Raw genomic sequence first — 26475 nt, forward strand, 5'->3', positions numbered from 1 at the left:
GGTAGGATACAACCCCAGCAAGTTACAAGCGCTAACACGCTCCGAACATACAGCATGCGCTTCATGAGCAATGTTCGATGTTCCGACATCTTAAGCAGAGTTGCATTTCGTAGCACCTGATGGCCTAGTCTTGACTAGCCTAGGCGCTAGGTGGTTTCAATAGGAAGCTGGAAACCTTTACTGCACTACGAAATGGACACATCTCGACAGGAAGAGATTTGAGAAGTAACGGGTACGTTATCATAACATTCAATACGTGTTTATTACGTTAAATGTGGTGTTGATAAAACGTTGACATAAGATGTCTATGAGATATTACGTTATATTAATGTTATATTAATGTCTTAACGGAAATTGTTTTGAAATAATAGCCCCTAAAGGGTTTCGGTAACATATTTCTTACACCTCTAATAACGCTATCATAGCAAAAGACTAAACATTTAGTAACGCCTTTGTGTTTGCTGAGTAACTCCCTGGACTCCGTTAAACAGCCAGGATTTATGAGGTGGAATTTCCACAAACCCACCCTACACATCCTCTGTTGGGAGTTTGTTCCTGGTGAGTAGGGCTGTAGCTTAGTTAGCTCAGTGGTTAAACCCGGTGCCTTCCAATCAAAAGGTCCCCGGTTCAAGTCACCCCAAGATTAATGTATGTTGTCCAGTTACAGAGCTGTTGACAATTCATAGTCATGGACATTAAATATGAATGTACGAGACTGACTTTGGTCAGCTTGCGGCTTTGATAAGCCAATGAGGCTTCTTCACAAGTTCCTACTTGCAGGATGATCTAAATTACATACACAAATACATACATATACTGTAGTTGTAAACTGTAGTTGTAAAAGCCACATAGCAGCTGTAGCATTGATTAAGACTCTGATGAAGCAAACTATCCATTCAGTACTCAATTTTTGGAGAGCACTGTGGTCAAGCAGTGTAGGCAGTGTACTGGTGATCTAAGGCTTGCAGGTTTTAGTCCTGGCCAGATCATTCTGTTGTTTCCTTGGGCAAGGCACTTTATCTCCATTGCGTCTTTCCATCCAGGAGGGATTTCTCTCTGTTTAACAGGTTATTTTTGAGAAGGGTAATATTGCTAGCGCCTCTGGCTTCGTTATCGATAGATAGGCCGGCGCAGTTCAACCCTCAATATTATTATTAATATTATTTTTCATGGAAAGAACCTCCATGAAACCTCCCTACAGGGTACAGCTTAGGTCTACATCATCAAGGCAGTACTTTTCTTCAGAGGTTTTCTGATTGCAACTGGTTGATAACTAAAGGGGTCATCAGCGGTACTGTGGTACTGCAAGCAGTACTGCGAGTGCTGCTGTATTGCAGGCGCTAACAAGGTCATCATACAGGCCACTGTCCTTGACTTCTTTAGCAGCATATACAGAGAAACCACTTTCCTGCACCACAGTGGCGTCAGCAGGGCAAAGGATCGGCCTCAACACCCTATTTGCAAAGATAACCAGGTTTCATGTACTTCCGCCTCGCTCTCAGGACTGTGGGGTTGGGGCTCTCTGGAGCCCTCCCAAGCCCAAGTACAGGGCACTTTGATCACCATCCTCTCAGACAACACGATGGTGGTGGCATACTGCACAGTAGCTACATCAATAGACAGGGTGGCACCAGGGCAGAGAGACTGTGCCGTCTGGCATGGGAGACCCTCACCACAGCTGCAGAATCTGGCACGGCCCTATGGGTCTCCCATATAGCCAGAAAGGAGAGTGTGAGGGCCGATGCTCTGCCCAGGGGACAACTCGACCCCGACGAGCGAACCCTTCGCAAGGAATATGCGGTAGGTTTTTCCACATGTTCGGCATACCTCTGATAGACCTGCTTACGACAAAGGGCAACAATGGGCTGCCCATCTTTTGTAACAGGCGGTCCCACCTGCAGCCTTCCACATAGCGCCAGGTCCCTGCCTTGAGACGGACCAGAGGTCTAAATTCTTCCCCCCCCCTTTGGCATGATCAGCCAGATACTGAGGAAGATTCGCAGCTCCAAGGGTAAATTCATCCTAGTGGCTCCCTCCGGACCCCGGGTCCCAGGCCGCAGGTCCCACACGCAGGCCCCAGACGGGGACGTCTGGTTTTCCAGACGGCTCCACGCTGGGCATTAGCCCAGACATTGACCAGCTCACCAAAGGCATGGCTAATCGCCGTCCACGAGTCAGACAGTTAGCCCCCTCTGCGGGGCTCTCAGCAGTGCTGCATGCCCTGGCAGGGCCGCTGTACGAATCAACGGGGAACGCTTCCCTGGCTGCTCTTACAAAGAAAACACTCTTCGTCATTGCGGTAGCGTCAGCGTGAAGGAGTTACCTCCAAGCCCTAACAACCAAACAGAACCACATCAGATTCGAGGGCCATGGGGCGAGGACGGTTCCAGACCGGCCCTTATTGCCAAGAACCGGGCCTTGACTTTCTTGCCCGGTGACATTTTCTTTCCGGAAATCAAAACCCTTTCATCAGTGGCTGAGGACAAGCGATGGTGCCCAGTCAGGGCACTGAAGTGGTACTTAAACAGGACAGAGAAGTTGAGACAAACAACCTCCCTTTTCATCCTGCCACGACCACCTTAAACAGCAGCCGCCAAGGATACCCTATCCCGATGGCTAGTAGAGATGATCCGCCCGTTCACGATGGGGGGATACCCGGCCAAGAGATCACAACATCAGTGGGGCCTCGGCTTCCACAGCTCTCTCTGCCGGTATCCCGATACAGGACATCCTCAAGGTGGCAGCGTGGAAAACACCAACTACGTTCGTCGCCTGTTACTTACCGGACACTCTACACGCCGAGGCAGCTTTTGGTAGCTCGGCGATGCGAGGTCCGGTTGGTATTTGGTCCCACCCCTCGGGCCTCCCACCATCGGGCAGTGCCACTCGGTGCTAAGGTTGTGAGGAGACAGGTAAGCGAGGAGCGAAGTAAATATTCCAAAACTTACTGGTTTGGATATTTACGAGTGACGAGCTTACCTGTCTCCATTCCCGCCTCCCTCCCCCGAGGGGGTGGGACACAGCCGGACGGGGGAGCAGTCGTTCGACTAGGCTCACGACTCCAAGCACAACACCAGATAGACAGAGCCAACAACTACTAAGAGTCACCGGCCAGGTCTATCGGTGAGGGTAACTTTGCACCCTGTGTTTTTCATATGCGTACTCACCTAAGTTGTCTTAGGGTTAGCAAGTGTTGGGCCTTTACAGGATGAGGCTCCTTGTTAGGAAAAAGGGGTAGTTTCGCCTGCAGGGCTCAGGAGAGTGTCCCCCCCCCTTACCCGCTGCGGCGGGGAGGATTACACTCTCCCTGCTAGGAAGGCATCAGTGCCTTTTGTTAAGGGCTCACCTTTGAGAAGTTTAGTCGACGGGAGTCCTTGGGGGTGGCCAGAGGATTCTGGCCACCCCTATTTCGGTGACCGTGAGGCCACTTTTAAGGAGTGGTCTCATGAGTAGTGAGGAGTGACCGAGGGGGGGGGTTCGGTCATAGAGGGCGCACAGTGTTATTATTTTACCAGGACTTTATAGGCACGGTAGAATGAGGTGCTAAGGTTGTGAGGAGACAGGTAAGCTCGTCACTCGTAAATATCCAAACCAGTAAGTTTTGGAATATTGATTTGTGTGGTACCTAGGAGTTGACTAAACTATACATTGATTGGCCTGGGAGAGACGTCACAATATCATACAGTACTCTATGGTGATCTGTTTTCATACTACTAGACCGGGGAGGGGGTGGGGCGGTGATGGGGCGGTATTGATTTGTGTGGTACCTAGGAACTGACTAAACTATACGTTGATTGGCCTGGGAGAGCCATCACATGATCATACAGTACTCTATGGTAGTCTATATTCATACTACTAGACGGGGGGGGGGGGCAGTAAGGTCCTGTTACCAAGGGGATTTGGGTGGTGGCATAAATAGTCAATAGTTCAAAATGTAAGTTACACCAAAGGTAAGGTGAATCTTGCAGTGTGAAATAGCTTTTGACAAGTAATCAATGTCTTATGTAGCAAATTCAGTAATGTGGCACATGCAAGGAATTATTTTATTTTATTTTATGGAAAACAGCAATACCATATAATAATCAGCTGGAATCATTATCGTTAAATCACCAGGGAACCTTGCTGTTTATTTTATGACAATTACACAAGGTAACGTTGATGATGGAACAAGTGTCTTAGGTATTTCAATTCTAATTTGAAATTTTTTCCGCTGCAAATTTTAGCATATTTTAGCATTTTAGCAAATTTTAGCATTTTAGCAATCCGCTGCAAGTTTTAGCACTGGTCTGATACTCTCTCTACCCTAGGCTAGCATAAACAAAACAACATGGAACCCTGTGCAGGGTTATTACCTTTCTATAGGCCTGTGCGGGGTCTATTGTTATCCAGAGCATATCCCTGCACCCATACCCTCCTATTCATCATTTGCATATTACAAATATTAAATTCCTTGAGAAAGGTTATGAATTATTTATGAACACCTGCTGAAAATTAATACATGTACCCTTGACTTGCCACAAACTCTGTCATAAAGTTATTGGAAAATATATCATAGCCTTGGATCAGAAGGATAACGTGTTTCCAAGAGCAGCCTCTTACAGATGTAAAATATTTTCAATATTTTTGTTGTAGGCTCAAGAAAATTGATCCTTAATGGAAGCTTCAAGTGTTCCATTTCCTTGCTGACAGGGAGATTATTTTGCATGAAACTGCTTTAAAGAATATCAGCTTTTCGAACCACATAGGATAATGTGTCTTTGTGTGCTTTATAAGTGACACAGTGAAGAACAGAATATGTCACAAGAAAATTGCTGTGCTGATTATGCAAGATAAAACCATTTCTGCATTTGCAATGAGAAAAGGGAAATCTTGCATTGGTTAATAACTTTGCTCCTAGCTTACCTGTCTGCCCACAACCTTAGCACTCTCGTTCTACCGTGCCTAGAATGAATTGGTAATCTTTTAACACTCTGCACCCTCTATGAACCCTCCAGTCAATGCCCTTCCTTCTCACTCTACCACCCAGTGTGCATACACCAATTTCTGAGTGGATTATTTTTCAACTTGATTCTATTGGAACGGTTCCTTAGGATATCAACCTTCTTTGAATAGCTTCATTGATTTGTTATTAGTTTGATGTGTTGATGAATTAATCCTTTTTTTAAACCAATTTCAACAACCTCCTGATACCATGGACATGATGAGAGGGTACAATGATATGATTTGGGCAGCTAGCCATTTTAGTACACCATCATTTTAGTTTTACCACCATTTCTTACTTTGAATGAAACACAATTTGTGGAACAGTTTCATTATCGTGAGATTAATTGACCTCACAATGTGTAATTCCTCAAGTAGTGAAGGAGATCTATTTTAAGCAAAGGAATTAGTTTCGAGAGCTAAAACTTTTTTCTTTTATCTGTCGACATATTTGAAGACATCACCTGTGCTGGCCCTCAAGTTAGGCTTAAATTACACAGAAGATTAAAATATTCTGTGATGGGTAAAGACAGATGCTCTTTAAAGTAAAGAGCTTTCTAGTTGTTCTATCAGTTTTAGCATAGGGAAGTCTCCTTGTACTCATAGTACATGTAGAGATTTGTACTCATATCAGCAATGGTACCAAGGGAAATTATTCTTGAATTTGTACTCATGCCAAGAGCTTTGTACAGTACTTGTACTCACAGTTATAGCATAGGGAAGTCTCCATGTACTCAATACAAATCATACTGTTGTACTCAATATAATTCTGGTTAACAATAACTAGAAAAAAACCTGTCAGGGTCATAAACAGTAACGCAGGGTTACCAATAACTGAAAAGTGCAGGCTTACATGTAAATGTGAGAGATAATGTGATGTGATATATGCAGGGTTGTAGCAATAACTGTTCAAAGCAAATTTACAAGGTTAGTGAATAATAAAGTGTTAAAAAAAAACTCAGAAATGCAGGCAAAACTTACAGTTACAGACAAAAGGCTATTTACCTTAATTGTCTGCAGAATGGACAAACAATGACCAATGACAGAATTATTCAAAATTATCCAATTTATATCTAGGATTTGCCATAACTTGAGAAAATATTTCAGGAAATACAATATATTACCTTATTTGAAGAAAGTATCCCAGAGAGAGTGTGTAAATTACAGACTGCCCAAGCATTTGTGAAAATTCATCATAAGAGTTTTTGAGTGATGTGGTTATCATTTCATTCTGTTATTTTTTTGACATTTTTTTTCTTTAAGCTTTATCTTGTGCCCTACGGCTCCATATCGAATCTCTTGACTTTTGCAATAAGTTAAAGAGAAAGGTAGATCCATCGTCAGAATAAAGAAGAAGAAAAAAACACGAAATTTGAAACTTTCGTCGCAAGTTTAAACCAAGTGACAGATAGGAAGAGAAAGTAGCATTTCTTCTCTTCGGTGGCGGAATAAATGTACGGTCTGTGCGTCACAGCAGTAGAGACACTTGTAACAGTGAGGTTTATGGAAGTAATGATGAATGGCAAACTCTACGTAACCATGGAAACCCAAAATTAGATACTCGAGGACGACAACGTCTTAATGTACCACATTATCCTCCAAGATGGTCGCCTTGATATAATATAGACGCTGACTTTTATCTTGTGTTAGAGAAGAAGAAGAAATGCACAAATTTGATCTGGAATCAATGGCATTGTTTTGCCATATGTTGTTTAGGTCGTGATCAAGATCAATAATTTGTGTTTGTGTGAGTCTTGGTTTGATCAGTTTTACTTGGCAAGCTGTCAGTAGGGTCTGGTATTCAAGTGTTCACCGCATATAGATCTCAATGTACAGTAGTAGCATTTGACTTGTTCTGTCGACTGCAGATATATCTCAGCCATATCAGTTGTAATGCTTTGGCTCTGGTTTTAAAGTTTTGATGGAGGGGGGGCTGGGGGGGGGGCATTAGGATGAGAGAGAAGGTAAAGAGGAAATAAATCAAGAGGCAATGGGGGCGCGAGGACAGCACTTGTGTCAGGATTTATCGATCACGATAAGAAAACTGCATCCGTGACGAAGCAGAGAGGCTTGCTCACAAATCTAGCGATCGGAATAGCTCTCATAAATAGTTGAATAGAGAGATTGTGAGAGAGGGAATTTATAGGTGAATGTAACAGAAGGAAAACTAAATGTTTGTTGGAATTAAACAGTTTTTGGGAAGAAAACACCACTGTTGTATTAGTGGATAACATAGTAGCTGGGGCCTTATTTTGCAACCTTGAGGTAAAATAGTGTAGTAGTTGTTTGATACCTGCAAACTTATAAAATCAGATGTGTAGTTTGTACGCTTACCTTATAGAGCCTAATTAGCATTTTCATTATCAAGTTGTTCCCTTCATATAGTTCTCAGTTGTTATATCCAGCATTGGTCCTTTTGGTAGTTAATAATTTATTAGACGAAGTAAGTAGAAATTCAGCAATACCTAGCGATGAATCTCTGAGTTGCCTCTGGAAATGTATCGTAAAATATTTTGGAATGTTCAACACTTATTGTTCAATTTGACTTGCCCTGTCGATCCCTATATTGAGGAGCATAGTGGTTACATGAATATGCCAGACCTCCCATCGAAACCTTTTAAAAAACTTTTTTTTAATATTCTTTAAAACCTTCAAAAACCTTTATTTTTATTTTAAGTTCAATTTTTTTTTTTAAAGATTTAGTTTAGAGTAGAAATATTGTAGTTACATGGATATGCCAGACCTCACAGCAAACCCTTTGAAACCTTTATTTCAAAAACAGCTCTTTATTTTTCAAATATATAATCAGTCATGCTAGCCATTGACCATTAAGTTTTTGAAGCCTTTAAAAACCTTTATTTCTTCATTTACAACCTTTAAGAAGACCCTTAGTTTGTTGAAGAGCCACTGGGAGGGAAGCCTGATATGCACTAAATGAACTTGTGATCTAAGAGTCATTATGGTGTGTCCTTCGGCACCCAGTTGTATACATGGGAACACATTTATGTAGGGGGGTGGGGGGGACTCTGTGTGGGTGTGGCAAGTTACCAATGATCTGGGGTTCACTGTTGTAAATTATGAGAATAAAGGAAGGCCTTGCCTTGATACAAGTCTTTTAAGTCATCCACTTTTTTTCTTCTTTGGTTTAAGCAGCAGTAAAGTTGTAGAAGAATTAATTTTAGGTGTTGTCATTAATGTCATGACCTGTCACATAACCTTCGACATGGATGGTTATATGTAAGTGATGTCACGTATGTTATCTTCTGGACTGTTTCATCACTACAATTATTTATGATATTGTTACAAATACTGACTGTCCAGGGGAGTTGAGAGGAGGGTATGTAAGGGCAAATTTTATGATTTACTTGGTTCCTCGCTTACCTGTCTCCTCACAACCTATGCACCTCATTCTACCGTGTCTAGGGTATATAAGGGCAAATTTTATGTTGCGATCAGGATTATGAGAGGGAGAGTTCACAGATGCTATTACCGACATCCATAAATTGGCTTGTTTCATTGCTACCACAATGATAGGTATTTTTTAGTCGATTTCAGTACATATCATTTATTCATAGATCTAGTGCTTAATTGCGATTATTGTCAGCAGTTTTTGCCTCTGGTAAACGAAATGAAATGACTTTCATTTCCTCCCCAGCAATTTCCTAAGACAGATCTCCGGGCTATTAAGAGAGGCACCTCGCGTGAAACGATAAGTAGTAGAAGAAGCTCAGTTGTAAATTAGTTTAATACACCACATAAAGCATGAGTGTTGCAAGCAAGAGGAAGAACAGTTCAATAGAGAAAACAAGAAAAACGGGAGGGGGCAGGGGCAGATCAACGTTTTTAAACTACTTTGATTGATTGATTTTATCTGATTTATTTTATGTTGCCTGTTTTCAATTTTGGGTCTTGAATGAATGCTTCAGGAATAAAATATTCACAATTGCGAAGTAAAATGCCATGCAAATTGGCAAATTGTTTGTTCTGCAGTTTTATTTTACAAAGATTTTCCAAAGATGTTGTTAAATACATCCTTTTTGGATTGAAAATTGTCACAAATATTTGAAAGCTATAAGAAGATCATCATGTGAGGGAGTAGGGGGGTTCTATGAGCTTAGCCAGTTTGCCTGATGACGTTGAAAGTACTTGATAGGTTCAATCACCATGACGATGCAGCTGCTCACTAATTTGTTGCCAAGGTACAGGAATAAAATTCCACAATGATAACTTAAAATATCACAACTAAAGATAAATGTCATATCAGAATAATGTACTTTTTCCCCAGAGCAATTTTATTTTCATGTAGTCAATTTCTACCAAAGGGGACAGTCTTCTTTAAAAGATATTTGGAGCTTTCCAAAAATTGTCTGACCATATACTGTAACTTGTGCAAGGACTAGATCAAATGAAAGTGTTTTGTAGTTGAATCTAAGAGCTAAGAAAAAGAAGGATTAGTAAAGCCACTTACAGGAGGCTTTCCTTTTCAAATTGAGACTTCAATGCTTTTAACATCTTTTATTTTGGAGTTTCAGATAAATTACTCAAGTGACAGCCACATTGTATTTGTGTCTCTTACCTGCACAATGCATATATTCGAAAACATAATTCATGAAACCCATCTCTTCATCAAACTACAGAATGAAATGTTGTCTCCCCCCGCCCCCCTTTTTTCAAAAGGAAATGAGGGCAGTATTGAAGAACTTAGAATGCATAGACTCCAGATGTGTGACCTGATTAATTACTACCGCGTTAAGATTTGTCACAGGAGATCTACTCGTAATGCCTAAGGTTGACATGTTATATTTTTGAGTAGTCGAATCACAACTTCATTTGCAGAATAAATAAAAAATAAATGTGTTCATTATACATTATCTGCCGTACAAGCAGTTATTTTTCGTTATATGATATATTTCCATCCTTGTTTTTTATTGAAAGCCAACTTACATGGTCACTATCAAATAATGGTACTGACCAAAGCTTCTGGTTCATGGACTATTGTATAGGGGATTAACACTTTCTTTATCGAACACAACACATTTGAACATTTAAAGCCATGTTAAATGCACTATGTACATTTACTTAATTTAATACTTACCAAATACAATTTTAACACTCCTTTGATGATTTTATTCTACCTGTTGAATTTTTTTCTAACATTGACAAACAAGTACAGACCCTATGAGTTTAGTAATATTACCTCTCTGAGAAATGATGGTCTGCCATCACCTAGCCAAACAATGAAGTCTTCGGCTTTGAGTACAGCGTTTCTGTATGTTGCCGTGTTGGTCGGCTGTAGCCTGAATAGTAATTACAGACTTTGCGATCCGCCTTATAGTCATTGCCGACTTGCCATCCAAGGTCACCCTCAACAAGTTTGCAAGCTCTGTAATAGTGACTCCACAGTTTTCCCTTTTGGGAACCAAAAATGATGAATATTATCAGACACATTTAGTGAAAAACTTGTCAAAGATGCAAGACCATAGAGGGGAGGGAGGGGGGCAGGATTTATGGGCAACCACCATTGCATACATTTCGAAAACATGTGAACATTGTGAATTGACATCATGTCATTGCAGTCTTACTGTGAATTTTTTTTTTTTTTTTAATATAAAAATCTCCTTTAATGCAGTAAACAATACGCATAATGTATAGAGGGAACATAATGAAAAGTGATTTGTAATCCATTTCATAGGCAAAAATTGACAGATATGAGGCGTATTTGATAATAACTGAAGGATAAATGTCACAAAGTGGTTTTTTTAGTGATTATTTATGTCACTGTTAAGCAGTATCAGTTGCAGATTGATTTGTGTGTGTCTCTGTCTGTCTGGTTAACAAATGGTAGGGAAATATCACATATTACATTTTCTTTTGTTATTGTAGGAGAAGTCTTTGATCATGAAAGACAATGCTGGATGCTTTTTTATTTGTGTTCTCAATGTCAGTTGTAAGTTTGATTGGTTGGTGTGTATAAGTAACTATTTGATATGCAGTCTGAGCTACAATACCATCAGCTCTACTACAGTATATATGATAAAACATAAAAAGAAATGCATTTAATGTTTCCCTCGTTTCGTTAATGATCAGATTTTGACTCTAGAATTTAACCGCAAGATTTGATTGATGACAATAAACCCACAGAGACAGCCTGATTTATGTTATCTTTAAGTTCACATCTTCACCAGTAAAAACAAATTAGCAGACTCTTGCAGCAAAATTAGAGTGACTAATCTTCATTTTGTTACAAGCAATCTGTGATTCATGGTGCAGTTCATTATAAAACATAGTTTTGTATTCATTTTTGACATGTCTAGTGTAGCGTACATGAAGGGCATGCAGTTAACATATCCCTTTATGTTTACGTCGACAGAGATATCAGATTGCAAATACTCATATCAAAACATGTATTGCTGATAGTATCAAACAAAGCCATTGCTGATTGGAAGTCAGAACAAATAGCTGTTTGATATATTTTGTTATGATTTTCTTTTCTGCAAAAAGTACTAAACTATGCCATATCTTAGTCTCTTACAGTTTGTACTGCACTTTTCTATGTGAGGACATCAAAATAGGGCAGGATGTCAATTTTGCTTTAATATTTACTGAAAGTAGTTCCTGCTGAAGATTTAGTTTTTTCTCTGGTTGAGATCTTTTAAAACAACTTAAACTTGCTCATTTCATTTGAAAAGTGTAGTATTCACTTGCATTAATGTTTATTGTTAACGCATTTTGTATACTTACATTTTGAGATATTGAAAGTTTATGCTTAAAATGCTTTTCTTTGAATTGTTTACAAAAGATACTTACTTTTGTAGTCTAAAATCATTTCAGAGAGAAATTGCTAAGGCATTTTTTGTCTTATTTTGGTGCATATAACACACATCACATCTCTGTTATCTACATTGGTAATGTCAATCATAGCATTGCAGCAACCACCTTAGATGGTTGCTGACTGCTTTCTGGTATAGTTAGTGTTAGTGAAGAGATAAACATAGGAGATTGTGTGTGTGAATTAGTATCAATAATTTACACAGTACTTAATAGCAATAATATATCAAGTGTACAGATCTATGCAGGATCAGCTACTGGCATACTTGATTAATCATGCAACAGACTGTGCTAATGTGACAGTAACATACCGCTAACCTGTAAGTGACAGTTCTTACCTGGCAGTGAAGCCTTGATTTGATCAGATACTGTAATTCAGCTATCCTGGTCTAGACAGCTTGGAGTGTACTCTTGAATAGAAAGTTTTTGCTGAAAAGTGACATTTCCGACACAATTCGTAATATAATTGTAAATCATAGCTTGTTTCTAATTCCTTTGGCAGTAGGCGAAAAGGGAACTTTACAATAAGTTCTGTTTGTTGGGATTGACTGTTATGGTAATTGTGGCTTCATCTCGCCAGTTTTGTCCATGAGCGATTCTGTAGTATTTTAATTCACTTCTGTAACTTACGCTGTGTGCCTGCAGGACAAATTTTTAAGAGTTTTCCTGGTTGTCCATCAAACAAACAGGTCTTACGTTTTGGTTTTCCAAACAGCAAACTTGGCTGCACAAAATATGAAGCAAAAGAACAAAGAATGACCAATATGTGCACTGTAGGAGAGATGTGTAGGTTTGGTGAATAGAACAACAGTATGTACACTGTAGGAGAGATGAGGTTTGGTAAATAGAACAGCAATATGTACACTGTATGAGAGATGTGTAGGTTTGGCAAACAGCAGTATGTACACTGTAGGAGAGATGTGTAGGTTTGGTGAATAGAACACATTTTGTACACTATAGGAGAGATGTGTAGGTTTCGTGAATCGAACAGCAATATGTACACTGTAGGAGAGATGTGTAGGTTTGGTGAATAGAACAGCAGTATGTACACTGTAGGAGAGATGTGTAGGTTTGGTGAATAGAACACATTTTGTACACTATAGGAGAGATGTGTAGGTTTCGTAAATAGAACAGCAATATGTACACTGTAGGAGAGATGTGTAGGTTTGGTGAATAGAACAGCAATATGTACACTGTAGGAGTGATGTGTAGGTTTCGTGAATAGAACACATTTTGTACACTATAGGAGAGATGTGTAGGTTTCGTGAATAGAACAGAGATGTGTAGGTTTCGTGAATAGAACAGCAATATGTACCCTGTAGGAGAGATGTGTAGGTTTAGTGAATAAAACAGCAATATTTACACTGTAGGAGAGATGTGTCATCTTGTTCAACTGGACAACCATTTTATAAGAATTCAATAAGAACTTGTATTAAATAAATTCCATAGTTCTAGTACCTCGCAATACTTTTAACTGATACACTGACAACAAAGTACAAACACATCAGTAATATTGAGATGCTGCAACAGTGCTGCTCTAGTTTGGTTTGTGTTTTAATAGTGTTTTAAAATAGAACGATTCCATCGTGTGATATTTCCACCAGATTTTCTATGATATTTGAAACAAATACTGTATGTCATCCAAACAAGTCCAATTTCATTATAATAACCATAACCATAATTTTCTTGTGTTTCCAGATTTCGGAGTTTGACCACTGCTTTCTTCCGTGATGCTATGGGTTTCTTGTTACTCTTTGATCTGACCAATGAGCAGTCCTTTCTCAACATACGCAACTGGATGACTCAACTACAGATGCACGCTTACTGCGAGAACCCAGACATCGTACTCTGCGGGAACAAATCAGACCTAGAGGACCAGAAAGTCATCTCAGACGAGAGAGCAAAAGAGGTTGCAGAGAAGTTTGGGTGAGATATTCTAAGTTTAATTTGTCAATGTACGATGACACTGTCTGGTGCGTGGTTTATAGTTTACTCACTCTTAGTGAACTAATGTAAATTGTGTACTGGGGACCCTACTGTCTTGAAGCTGTAGATGAGTTATGTAGGCTGGATGGGTAGACGTAGAAGAAATCCTGTCATTGCTATAGTCACAAAAATCATTTGGAGCAGGTGTTTGCTCCCAAAAATTGATCCTATTCAAACAGAAAGCTGCTTTAAAACAGGTTGGTGAGTTTGACCCCATAGCTATGCCATTGTTTGAATTGTTGAGTTTCTGGGAAATACATAGTGTGTCATTTTTTGGCCTGTCAGGATGTGTTAGAACTTTACAAGAAAACTTAAATTTACTTCGCTCCTCGCTTACCTGTCTCCTCACAACCTTAGCACCTCATTCTACCGTGCCTATAAAGTCCTGGTAAAATAATAACACTGTGCGCCCTCTATGACCGAACCCCCCCCTCGGTCACTCCTCACTACTCATTCTACCATTAAAAGTGTCTTCACGTGAATTTCTTGTGGATATATTTCCCTTGGATTTCGTCTTGGTTTTCTTTAGCGATCTTTGGAAGTTTCTTTCCTCGGATTCTTAGGAGTATTGCAGTCCTTTCCAGCCCGATAAGTATCCTTTTTTGTTGAAAGGGAGGGTTTTGGGGACTGTTTTTATTCCTAGTGCGTTTCCGCCCTTAGGTTTTTTGCGGGGGTAGCAGTTCCGCGAACTGCCTAGGTTTCCCGCCATTTTCCCTTCCCCACGCTATAGGCGTGTCGTTGTATTTTCATGTTCATAGCATGTCTACATTGTATTTCTATTCACGATTTCTTCTTCTATATTTCGCTCTCTCATGTTCCTTTTCAGCTTGTGTTGATTTTGTTAGGCCACTTCGTAGCGTTTTTCGTATTTTGCCGTTGCTAGGTTACGCTACGTACCTCTACTCACCGGTATGTACCTCCCGTTATCTCCCGTTCTCTTGTTAGTTTGCATTTTTCCGTAAGCTTAAGAGTTAGTCTTTCCTTAATTCGAGCGTTTTAGTTTGTCTCGTAACCAGCTAAAGCTTTTTAACTACTCGATGTTTCGGCCAGGCAGAACCTGGTTCGAACACGATTTGTGTCCTAAGTGTAGAACCTACACCAGACGGGACCCATGCCTGGTCTGCATAAATTTTTCGCCAGCCCAGTGGCACTAGATAGACCAGTGGCTTACGAGTCTAAGAAGCAAGCTTTAGGGCAGGCTGGACTTGATTCCTTAGGCCATCGGTGCCCCAGAAAAAGATATAGGAGAGACAAGAGAGAGAGAGAGAGGAGGAGGGAGAAGTGGTGAGAGAGGTGGAGGAAAGTGGCCAGGAGAGGGCCGAAGGAGAGGTGGAGAGAGAGAGAAAGAGTACCCCTAACGGTCCCGGCGACGTCCGGTTGATTACGGCCAGAGGGAAGGGCAGGAGCAAGGCTCCTGCCAAGAAAAGACCTCTTGAGAAGAGGCACGGCTCGGCCGGGCTAGAGGCAACGTCTCAGTCCGGGTCGCAGCAAAGAGTACCCCTAATGGTCCCGGCGACGTCCGGTTGATTACGGCCAGAGGGAAGGGCAGGAGCAAGGCTCACGCCAAGAAAAGACCTCTTGAGAAGAGGCACGGCTCGGCCGGGCTAGAGGCAACGTCTCAGTCCGGGTCGCAGCAAGAGAGACCCATAGAGCGCGGGCTACAGGCCACGGAGAGCTCGGGTCCGAGAGAGAGAGTACGACCGAGGGGTCGCTGAAACGGAGCCGGTCCCATAGCAGGCTCCGGGAGCCCGGGTCCGGCGAGGAAAAAAAAAAAAAAAAAAAAATCCCACCGGAAAGGACAGAATGTCCGGGTCGGGGAGTACTGGCGTGGTGGTACCCGGCGTGGTACGCACACAGAGACGGGCTCCGGGAGCCTGGGTCCGGCGAGGCCCCGGGTCCGGCGAGACCCCGAGTACGGCGAGACTCGAAGGGAAGGCAGAACCGAGGTTTCACTCCAGATCCGAGACCGCCCCCGGAGCCGGGAACCAGAGCTATACAATCGACTGCTGGGTCCTCAGAGATTGGCTCCGGAGGGCCCGGGCCCGACGAGAACGGGGGCGCAGGGGCAGAAGCCCGGTCCGCAGATCTCCAAACGGGATCCAAAACTGGTCCCGAAGTCGGGAGCCTACGAGAGTAACAACATTTACAACTGCGACATTTACAATAACATTTACAACTACAACAACATTTACAACGAGATTAACAACTGCTAGGCCCCCAGAACGGGGTAGCAGGTGCAGAAGCCCGGCCCGCAGACCCCCTAACCGGAGCCGCGGCCGGTCCTGAGGCCGGGAACCGATGAGATTACCAATGCCGGGCCCCCAGAACGGGGTAGCAGGGGCAAGCGCCCAATCCGAAAAGAGAACCAGCCCCGAGCCAGGTTCCCACGACCTGGTTTGCAGAGCGTCGGGCAACCTGTCCGGCCTAGACGACGAGGTCGACCCCTAGATTTCGGGGTTACAGAGGACGGTTACTCCCGCTTCCCAGAATAGGGGGAGTGTCCCCCCCCCCCCCGGAACTAGCAGCTTGAGCGGCGACGACAGGTTCGAATCATTTGCGGGAAAACACCGCTACCACTACACATCCCAAATGTGTGTTTATTTATCGAGTACCTGCAGACACTCAGGGGTCATATTCTCCTCGCTAATTATACTCCTCTCTAATCATAATTCATCGCCATTTGCCTAGGTTAAAATCTTACTTGTGTTTAAAAACACTGTCGTTTAAAACACTGGTGAACCCACTTCCAGAACATGTTAAAATGCGTAAGACTGAGGGGTTTCAAATCGGTTCTCATGACGTACAGTATTCCGTAACTGCTAGGAAGAGAACTTTCTCGAGACTTGGCAAAGTGCCTGGAAACATATCGCTCATAGATCCTTGGCAAACTGCCAGAAAAAAAAGGTACAACGTGGCACATTTGTTAAGAGAGGAGGGGGGCCAAGCAGCCACCTGGCTTGACACGTGTAAGCTCAACTTTTACCGCAACGAGCTATCGACTACGTGAGCGATCATATGGAATAAGCCTTTCTTCCTATTTCTTTGGTGAATTACCAAGACAAACGCGTTAGTAAGTTGAGAAAGGGGTAGGATACAACCCCAGCAAGTTACAAGCGCTAACACGCTCCGAACATACAGCATGCGCTTCATGAGCAATGTTCGATGTTCCGACATCTTAAGTAGAGTTGCATTTCGTAGCACCTGATGGCCTAGTCTTGACTAGCCTAGGCGCTAGGTGGTTTCAATAGGAAGCTGGAAACCTTTACTGCACTACGAAATGGACACATCTCGACAGGAAGAGATTTGAGAAGTAACGGGTACGTTATCATAACATTCAATACGTGTTTATTACGTTAAATGTGGTGTTGATTAAACGTTGACATAAGATGTCTATGAGATATTACGTTATATTAATGTTATATTAATGTCTTAACGGAAATTGTTTTGAAATAATAGCCCCTAAAGGGTTTCGGTAACATATTTCTTACACCTCTAATAACGCTATCATAGCAAAAGACTAAACATTTAGTAACGCCTTTGTGTTTGCTGAGTAACTCCCTGGACTCCGTTAAACAGCCAGGATTTATGAGGTGGAATTTCTACAAACCCACCCTACACATCCCCTGTTGGGAGTTTGTTCCTGGTGAGTAGGGCTGTAGCTTAGTTAGCTCAGTGGTTAAACCCAGTGCCTTCCAATCAAAAGGTCCCCGGTTCAAGTCACCCCAAGATTAATGTATGTTGTCCAGTTACAGAGCTGTTGACAATTCATAGTCATGGACATTAAATATGAATGTACGAGACTGACTTTGGTCAGCTTGCGGCTTTGATAAGCCAATGAGGCTTCTTCACAAGTTCCTACTTGCAGGATGATCTAAATTACATACACAAATACATACATATACTGTAGTTGTAAAAGCCACATAGCAGCTGTAGCATTGATTAAGACTCTCATGAAGCAAACTATCCATTCAGTACTCAATTTTTGGAGAGAACTGTGGTCAAGCGGTGTAGGCAGTGTACTGGTGATCTAAGGCTTGCAGGTTTTAGTCCTGGCCAGATCATTCTGTTGTTTCCTTGGGCAAGGCACTTTATCTCCATTGCGTCTTTCCATCCAGGAGGGATTTCTCTCTGTTTAACAGGTTATTTTTGAGAAGGGTAATATTGCTAGCGCCTCTGGCTTCGTTATCGATAGATAGGCCGGCGCAGTTCAACCCTCAATATTATTATTAATATTATTTTTCATGGAAAGAACCTCCATGAAACCTCCCTACAGGGTACAGCTTAGGTCTACATCATCAAGGCAGTACTTTTCTTCAGAGGTTTTCTGATTGCAACTGGTTGATAACTAAAGGGGTCATCAGCGGTACTGTGGTACTGCAAGCAGTACTGCGAGTGCTGCTGTATTGCAGGTGCTAACAAGGTCATCATACAGGCCACTGTCCTTGACTTCTTTAGCAGCATATACAGAGAAACCACTTTCCTGCACCACAGTGGCGTCAGCAGGGCAAAGGATCGGCCCCAACACCCTATTTGCAAAGATAACCAGGTTTCATGTACTTCCGCCTCGCTCTCAGGACTGTGGGGTTGGGGCTCTCTGGAGTCCTCCCAAGCCCAAGTACAGGGCACTTTGATCACCATCCTCTCAGACAACACGATGGTGGTGGCATACTGTACAGTAGCTACATCAATAGACAGGGTGGCACCAGGGCAGAGGGACTGTGCCGTCTGGCATGGGAGACCCTCACCACAGCTGCAGAATCTGGCACGGCCCTATGGGTCTCCCATATAGCCAGAAAGGAGAGTGTGAGGGCCGATGCTCTGCCCAGGGGACAACTCGACCCCGACGAGTGAACCCTTCGCAAGGAATATGCGGTAGGTTTTTCCACATGTTCGGCATACCTCTGATAGACCTGCTTACGACAAAGGGCAACAATGGGCTGCCCATCTTTTGTAACAGGCGGTCCCACCTGCAGCCTTCCACATAGCGCCAGGTCCCTGCCTTGAGACGGACCAGAGGTTTAAATTCTTCCCCCCCTTTGGCATGATCAGCCAGATACTGAGGAAGATTCGCAGCTCCAAGGGTAAATTCATCCTAGTGGCTCCCTCCGGACCCCGGGTCCCAGGCCGCAGGTCCCACGCGCAGGCCCCAGACGGGGACGTCTGGTTTTCCAGACGGCTCCACGCTGGGCATTAGCCCAGACATTGACCAGCTCACCAAAGGCATGGCTAATCGCCGTCCACGAGTCAGACAGTTAGCCCCCTCTGCGGGGCTCTCAGCAGTGCTGCATGCCCTGGCAGGGCCGCTGTACGAATCAACGGGGAACGCTTCCCTGGCTGCTCTTACAAAGAAAACACCCTTCGTCATTGCGGTAGCGTCAGCGTGAAGGAGTTACCTCCAAGCCCTAACAACCAAACAGAACCACATCAGATTCGAGGGCCATGGGGCGAGGACGGTTCCAGACCCGTCCCTTATTGCCAAGAACCGGGCCTTGACTTTCTTGCCCGGGGACATTTTCTTTCCGGAAATCAAAACCCTTTCATCAGTGGCTGAGGACAAGCGATGGTGCCCAGTCAGGGCACTGAAGTGGTACTTAAACAGGACAGAGAAGTTGAGACAAACAACCTCCCTTTTCATCCTGCCACGACCACCTTAAACAGCAGCCGCCAAGGATACCCTATCCCGATGGCTAGTAGAGATGATCCACCCGTTCACGATGGGGGGATACCCGGCCAAGAGATCACAACATCAGTGGGGCCTCGGCTTCCACAGCTCTCTCTGCCGGCATCCCGATACAGGACATCCTCAAGGTGGCAGCGTGGAAAACACCAACTACGTTCGTCGCCTGTTACTTACCTGACACTCTACACGCCGAGGCAGCTTTTGGTAGCTCGGCGATGCGAGGTCCGGTTGGTACTTGGTCCCACCCCTCGGGCCTCCCACCATCGGGCAGTGCCACTCGGTGCTAAGGTTGTGAGGAGACAGGTAAGCGAGGAGCGAAGTAAATATTCCAAAACTTACTGGTTTGGATATTTACGAGTGACGAGCTTACCTGTCTCCATTCCCGCCTCCCTCCCCCGAGGGGGTGGGACACAGCCGGACGGGGGAGCAGTCGTTCGACTAGGCTCACGACTCCAAGCACAACACCAGATAGACAGAGCCAACAACTACTAAGAGTCACCGGCCACGTCTATCGGTGAGGGTAACTTTGCACCCTGTGTTTTTCATATGCGTACTCACCTAAGTTGTCTTAGGGTTAGCAAGTGTTGGGCCTTTACAGGATGAGGCTCCTTGTTAGGAAAAAGGGGTAGTTTTGCCTGCAGGGCTCAGGAGAGTGTCCCCCCCCTTACCCGCTGCGGCGGGGAGGATTACACTCTCCCTGCTAGGAAGGCATCAGTGCCTTTTGTTAAGGGCTCACCTTTGAGAAGTTTAGTCGACGGGAGTCCTTGGGGGTGGCCAGAGGATTCTGGCCACCCCTATTTCGGTGACCGTGAGGCCACTTTTAAGGAGTGGTCTCATGAGTAGTGAGGAGTGACCGAGGGGGGGGTTCGGTCATAGAGGGCGCACAGTGTTATTATTTTACCAGGACTTTATAGGCACGGTAGAATGAGGTGCTAAGGTTGTGAGGAGACAGGTAAGCTCGTCACTCGTAAATATCCAAACCAGTAAGTTTTGGAATATCAATAAGAGAGGCTTTAACAAGAGACTCATTCACTGGACGGCCAGACACAATTGGCCTTCATGAAAAACACACATGTATGCATACGCCAGCAAACAAAGTATTACAGATTTCACACTGATTGCAAGGCAACCAAACTTACTATTTCTCACTAAAGCTGTATGAATAGGTTGGTTCTCTTTGGTGCATCAAATCTATGACAAGCTAGAGATAGCCTATCATGTATGGACAAAGAGAAATCATTGCAGCGTCAGCAGTCCTTCTGTTTGTGACACTGCATACATTATTGCATGCTTGTTTAGACAAAGAGAGACATGCCAGAGGGCACTCTTTGGTGGACTATGTAGCAACTGTACTGCTACAAGGTTCTTAGCTGTCTCTAGTGTGTTTGTCCTGGGCTAGGGCTACTGTTGTTTTATGTCAGAGATATCTTTCTGTTTCCAATACTACCTGTTGCCTATCCAATATGTGCTGTCTGAAAGCTAGACACATTCATGTAAAGTGCCAAACATACACAGTGGTGGAGAAGCATCTATGTGATGTGGTGTAGGATAGGGTAGGATGGGGTGATAGTGACTTTGAAGAGGTACATAGTACAGTTGATGTCAAATATCTATACAAGTGTGTATGTTGGGGGGGGGAGGGGGGTGAGTGTGGAGAGTTCTAAGATGTGATGCTTATAATGAAACATGTCTTCACATAACTCCTGCACTTCATTAACCACAACCTTCAGAAAATCATACATTTTTGCTCTCCTTCTTGGAACACATTATCACTGAATCTGTAACCTATAAACTGTCAATTTGATCTCACAGAACCGAAAGAGCGGTAATATGCTGTAAGCAAAGAACTTTGGTATGAATGTTAGTCCACAAACTGATGCAAGGACACTCACTTATAGGAATATGTTATTGGTACCCTAGGATATCTTATTCATTTGGTCTTTGAAACTTGCATTGCAGTTACAAATGCTTGTACAAATTACTGAAAATGTTGAATTATTCCACAGACAAGTATAGGGATGCCAAATTTACAATATTTCTATGTTTAATAATATGTGTAAAAGATATTCTACTTCAGACTCCTGGTCAGAATGGAAACTGAATAAAAGGCAAGATACAAGTTAACAAAATTGAAAATTACTGAATGGTCAGTGAATTTAACAAGATTGAATATATTATCTTGTAATATAATGGAAAGAAATTCATCGGCGCATGAAATCAACAACACGATATGGCATAAATTTTGAATGGAGAACAGAATCATGAATAAGAAACCTGTTTAATTCCTTGTGGATGATGTGTAACTATTTAAGTCTACTATGTAAAAGTCACTCTCTGGAGGAGTCATGGAGCTTTCATCATCGGTAATGGCAATGGCCAAGCTCAAGTGGAAATGACATGTTGCTGTGAAAACATAATTAGTATAGTGTTCTGCAGCATCCTACATCCAGTGTGCAACCAGTCAAAGGTGTTATTCTTGGTACTCGGGCACACAGGCGTGTGAAATACAGCCGATCACATCTTGGCGCCGCAGTCGAGGTGCTTGCGTCACATACTTTGAAATTGGAGAAGACACAGGGCATAAATGTTTGAATCTTTAATCTGTAAATAATGACTGTGTATTTGCAAGTCATTTCAAGAGAAAAAGTGTGTGTAGACTCATTCTGTTGCTGATGCATATCTCCAGCCTCTTCATAAATTCCTTATGCTGGGAGGTCAGGTGCTAATCTGGCAGGCTGGGTCTTGTAAGAGGCTCAGCATTGGCAGGAACTGTGGTCTCCTGTACCATTAGGGAGCTATCAATAGAAGCCATCAGGAGGACCCTGTGAATCAGGCATACTGTAGTAGCAGGAATGCATCTATGGCTTGCTTTGCGTCCCAAGATACGGCCAGTGTGTTTGTTGCTCATGCTTGTGGGTGGTACGCACCGGAAGCTTTCTTGATCTGGTTGGCCACAACTGTTGTTGTCATTGACAGCTGTGACAGTATAACCCACGAGGACAGATTGGAAGTGATTAAAAACTCTTGCCACCTTCTAGAGTTCTAGTTCATTGATGTGACGATTGGCAAACGTTGCTGGCCAGGTCTCTCAAAACCCCCGGAAAACTAAGCGAGTATTTTATGCATCTGTTCTCGTCTAGTGCAGGCAAATCTCACATTGTAAGGCCTGGACAGCACACTTCATTGTGAATCTTCCTTCGGAAGACGACGCCATCTGAAGAGATAGTCAAGGAAAACAAACTTATCTACCTTGTATGAGGTAACCCATGCAGACACTACTGAAAATAACCTGCGATGTACTATAGGATACCCTAAAGGCATAGAGCACCTGAAAGGTACAGGAGGCCCTTGGCCTTCAGTAGTTGGGAGGGTAACACAGGAAATTACTTAGGGAGGTACTGCTAAGAGATCAAGTAAGACACAGAAAGTTCGCAGCCTGAGCCGTCCAAAGGGACTGTACAACGTACTTACAGTGAAGGGTCAAGAAAAGACCCTATCAAAGACCACTATCTAAGTGGACAGTGTAAAAGCCACGTCTACCAAGGGAGCAAGTGTGAGCACATGTGAAGAAAAGATATTGGAAAAATATGGAATTTGAAAAAAGATACAAGTGCTTCGAGAAGGAGAAACACTTGACATTGTGAAAAGAAAAAAAAAATGTACAGTCCTAAAGACAACCACCAAAAAGGAAGAACAGTGTGAAAATCCTTGGATGAGAAAGTCACACCATTGATCTTGTTAATGGCAGATATGTAAGTGCATGTAGAGTTAGTACCAACACCAGTATGCTTTGGGGAATTCATTTTGGCTGTTTCCAAATCCATTACCTGTTTGTTTTTACTCTTTTTGCAGCCTTCCATATTTTGAGACTAGTGCGAAAACTGGCAGCAACATCGACAAAGCCATTGAGTGTCTATTGGATAACGTTATGCTACGTATGGAAAGGAGTGTGGATAAAAGCCAGTTCCCAGGTGCCATGGTGGCCCACGGTAATGGTAAAGGACTGCCAATGGAGGTAGACGAGGCCTCTGAAGGTAAAAATGGTTGTGCCTGTTAAACGAAGAAGAAGGAAAAGGATCAATTGCAGATTAGGTAACCCTAGTCCCTACAAGATGGTTTGTTGCTATGAAAGCTTGTACTTTCCAGCTCAATTAACTCTGGTATGGAGTGATTTATGAATCATCAACTTGTACAAGGCTTTGGAGAAATTTTATGAAAAGATATACTGCCTCTAAGATTAGAGAGATTGGCAAATGGATTTATACCACAGTCTATAAAATAGGCTGGGACAGAGAAGTATTTTGAGAGGGAGGGCTGAAACACCCACCATTATTGTACAGTCAAATCACGCTTGGTGTATTGCTTTTCTCTCTTTTTATGTTGTCACACTTGTATTATTAAGCTTCTTGCAATGTTGTATCTGTATGCATCTCAAACGTAAAAATGGGTTAAAACAAACCTTAAGTCCGGTGGGCAACATTTAACTGAACAAATATCAAGGCTAGTCTGAAGAAGAAAGACCTTGACACATCTAATGTTTGCTCTCACATATATACGTAAATCAGGAATATTAAGGTGAGCTAAAAACTAGGTGGGGGGGGGGGGGGTAACAAATCAGAAAATATTCCTCAAATGAGATGCATTCCATTTCAAATATTGTAAAACTTCCCTCTGGCAAGGATCAGCTGCTGAAATGATATTGGGTGATGTGACCCATTTAGCCTCCCAAGGTTATTAAAAGCATGTTTTAGTAGCATTGTTTCTAGTCATAATTGCACAAAACTATGACTAATAGTTATGCTTATATAAATTTTAGCTATCAAGGTTTTGTGATGAGAGTCCATCCCTCCGTTGATTAAAGCCAGTAAAGTTTGTGAAATTAAGACTATGCTGTAATCCTGACTCAATTAATAATCTTGAAACAAATCATCTTAATTTTGCTATGTTTTTGCAGTATTAAAGCTGTTTCATATTTTTCACTTATTTATTCATCGACTTTTCAGATTTCTTTTTTATATTACGTACATCTCTCATTTATAATGACCTCCTGTTTTTCCTATTTTGCGTATTGATGAGTACTAGCAGTTCGTTCAACGAAATAACAAATTACAACTCCTCTCTTAACTCAAGATTATCTTCTATATCGTACCCTAGAGTCACTGATCTAAGCCTTTTACTGCTGGGTTACAAGCACCTTTCTTAGCATGCACTGTAGAAGAAATAAAATATAAAAATAATTAAAATAAAATAAAAACTGGATTGTAGAAGTAGTAAGCCTAATACACTCATCTAGAGTCTCCGCAATCTTCCTAGTAGCTAAATATTTCTTTCTGAATCCAGAATTTTAAAACGTAATATATTTCTAAGTCTCTTAAGAAAATCTTCAGGGAAGTAGTTGCATCATATTAAAAGTTCGCTGTGAGTGAAGTTGTATAACATTGCAGTACCACCTTCATGTAATCACTGTTATCCAAGATTGAATGTAAGTTATAACAAACAAAATTTTCTTGGGTTGATCTGAAAACATTTGAGAGTATAAATTCCACCCTACTCCTGAACTGGTAAGCTAATTTACCTAACCAAATTGACAACTGCTTCATGTTTGAAATATACAAAACAGGTAAAAACTTATAGTTAAGTTTACATATATATCACAAGTCTCAGGAAAGGTCAGGTCAGGAAAGGTCAGGAAAGTTCTACTGTGGCTCATCTGATCATTTTTCTGGGCCAATGCTGCTTTTATGTGAAAAGTAGATTCTTCTTGTGTGTCTGTCCTAATGGCCAGAACTTTAACATGCATTTCTTAAGAATGGTATATACCCTGCACTAACATTGTACTTCTTACTCACTTTTGCAATGAATGTGTGTTATATATGAAGGAGGGGTTACCCAGTGTGTTGTAACATTTCCTCCCGGTACTGAGAAGCACTGTGCATGTTGATACGTGATTTGATCAAATGTTTCCAAAGTGATGCAACCAGCATTTCCTAAGTGTGGTGTTTTGTTCAAAGGTCTGAATATGTTATGCTTACATCGGTCTTTGTAGACAGTTATTCCCACCATTTTTATGTGTAAAGTTATTTATTCAACACACAACGTATGTAGGAACCACTGTGTAAAAGATGTTTTGAACTCTTGCCAAGATTTACGTAAGAAACGGGTGGCTGTGGACTAAGGCGATGGCTACACTATAAATTTGTATAGGCCTAAATTTAGGCTACTAAAAGTTTGATCAACTAATGTACTCAATGTAGTTAGGCCCACCAATGGGTAAGCATGTACACAGAAACGTATTGGACTGTTGAAATGGTTAACTGTTCTGAGAATAGTTCTGTCAATTACAGGGGCTTTTTGTTTGGTTGGCTGTGTCTTTGCAAGTGCAATGGCTACATTTTTCATCTCTGTGACTTACCTGTTGCAATTGTAACCTTTCTGTCATTATTAAGCCTGAACAACTAGTCTTGCTTTCTATGTGTATTTCTGTACTCCTGTGGGAATGTTCGGTTGCAACATCTTTAGAAAACTGTCTTCCCACCTCAATTTTTCATAACCCTGAATGGCTTCATATTTATGTTCGACTTGTTCCTTAATTTATACTCAAAACGAAGAGGTGTTTGAGAGACTTGCTGGAGTCTTAATGCAAGACCTGTTTTAGTGCCACATAATACGATTGACTGTTTCACTTAATGTAAGCAATCTTACATTCTGTTGTAGTTAGGATATATTTATGCAGTTATAACCTTGCACGAGATCTCTACATCAAATTTAAGCACTGTTAATGGATGCACAGTGTTGATTTTAAGATATATATGAATAATGTTAAGTAGATTCTGCTGCTTGAGTTCATCATGGACAGAAGACAGTGTGGGAGGTTAGTAAAAGCAAACAGGGGGGGGGGGGGGATAGTAATGCAACAGCCGATGGTCAAAGCCAGATATGAATAATTTGCAATTAAAATGATGTTTATTACCATCTGAAATATCACAAACACCTTACTAGAT

At 42.2% G+C, this 26475-nt stretch overlaps 2 protein-coding genes across 5 annotated transcripts in view; one reads left to right on the forward strand and one right to left on the reverse strand.

The window, feature by feature from the left end:
* The window catches only part of LOC139966851 (ras-related protein Rab-27A-like), an 85847-nt gene extending 61759 nt beyond the window's left edge, over positions 1-24088 (forward strand). For both annotated transcript variants that reach the window (XM_071970274.1, XM_071970275.1), the window contains exons 4-5: positions 13507-13734; positions 23327-24088. In XM_071970274.1, the coding sequence (XP_071826375.1) occupies positions 13507-13734; positions 23327-23531 (433 nt within the window). In that variant the 3' untranslated portion in view covers positions 23532-24088. The remainder of the gene's footprint in view (positions 1-13506; positions 13735-23326) is intronic.
* The window catches only part of LOC139966848 (UBX domain-containing protein 6-like), a 44163-nt gene continuing 41071 nt past the window's right edge, over positions 23384-26475 (reverse strand). Inside the window, exons 12-13 of one of the 3 annotated variants that reach the window (XR_011792779.1) lie at positions 24624-24683; positions 23384-23524 (exon numbers count right to left, since the gene is read on the reverse strand). The gene's annotated coding sequence lies outside the window, so the exon portion shown is untranslated. Of the gene's footprint in view, positions 23525-24594; positions 24684-26475 lie in introns of those variants that run through there. The other 2 variants (XR_011792781.1, XR_011792780.1) reach the window with 2 other exon arrangements.

The sequence above is a fragment of the Apostichopus japonicus genome, chromosome 4, assembly GCF_037975245.1.
Source record: "Apostichopus japonicus isolate 1M-3 chromosome 4, ASM3797524v1, whole genome shotgun sequence".
Classification (NCBI taxonomy): Eukaryota; Metazoa; Echinodermata; class Holothuroidea; order Aspidochirotida; family Stichopodidae; genus Apostichopus; species Apostichopus japonicus.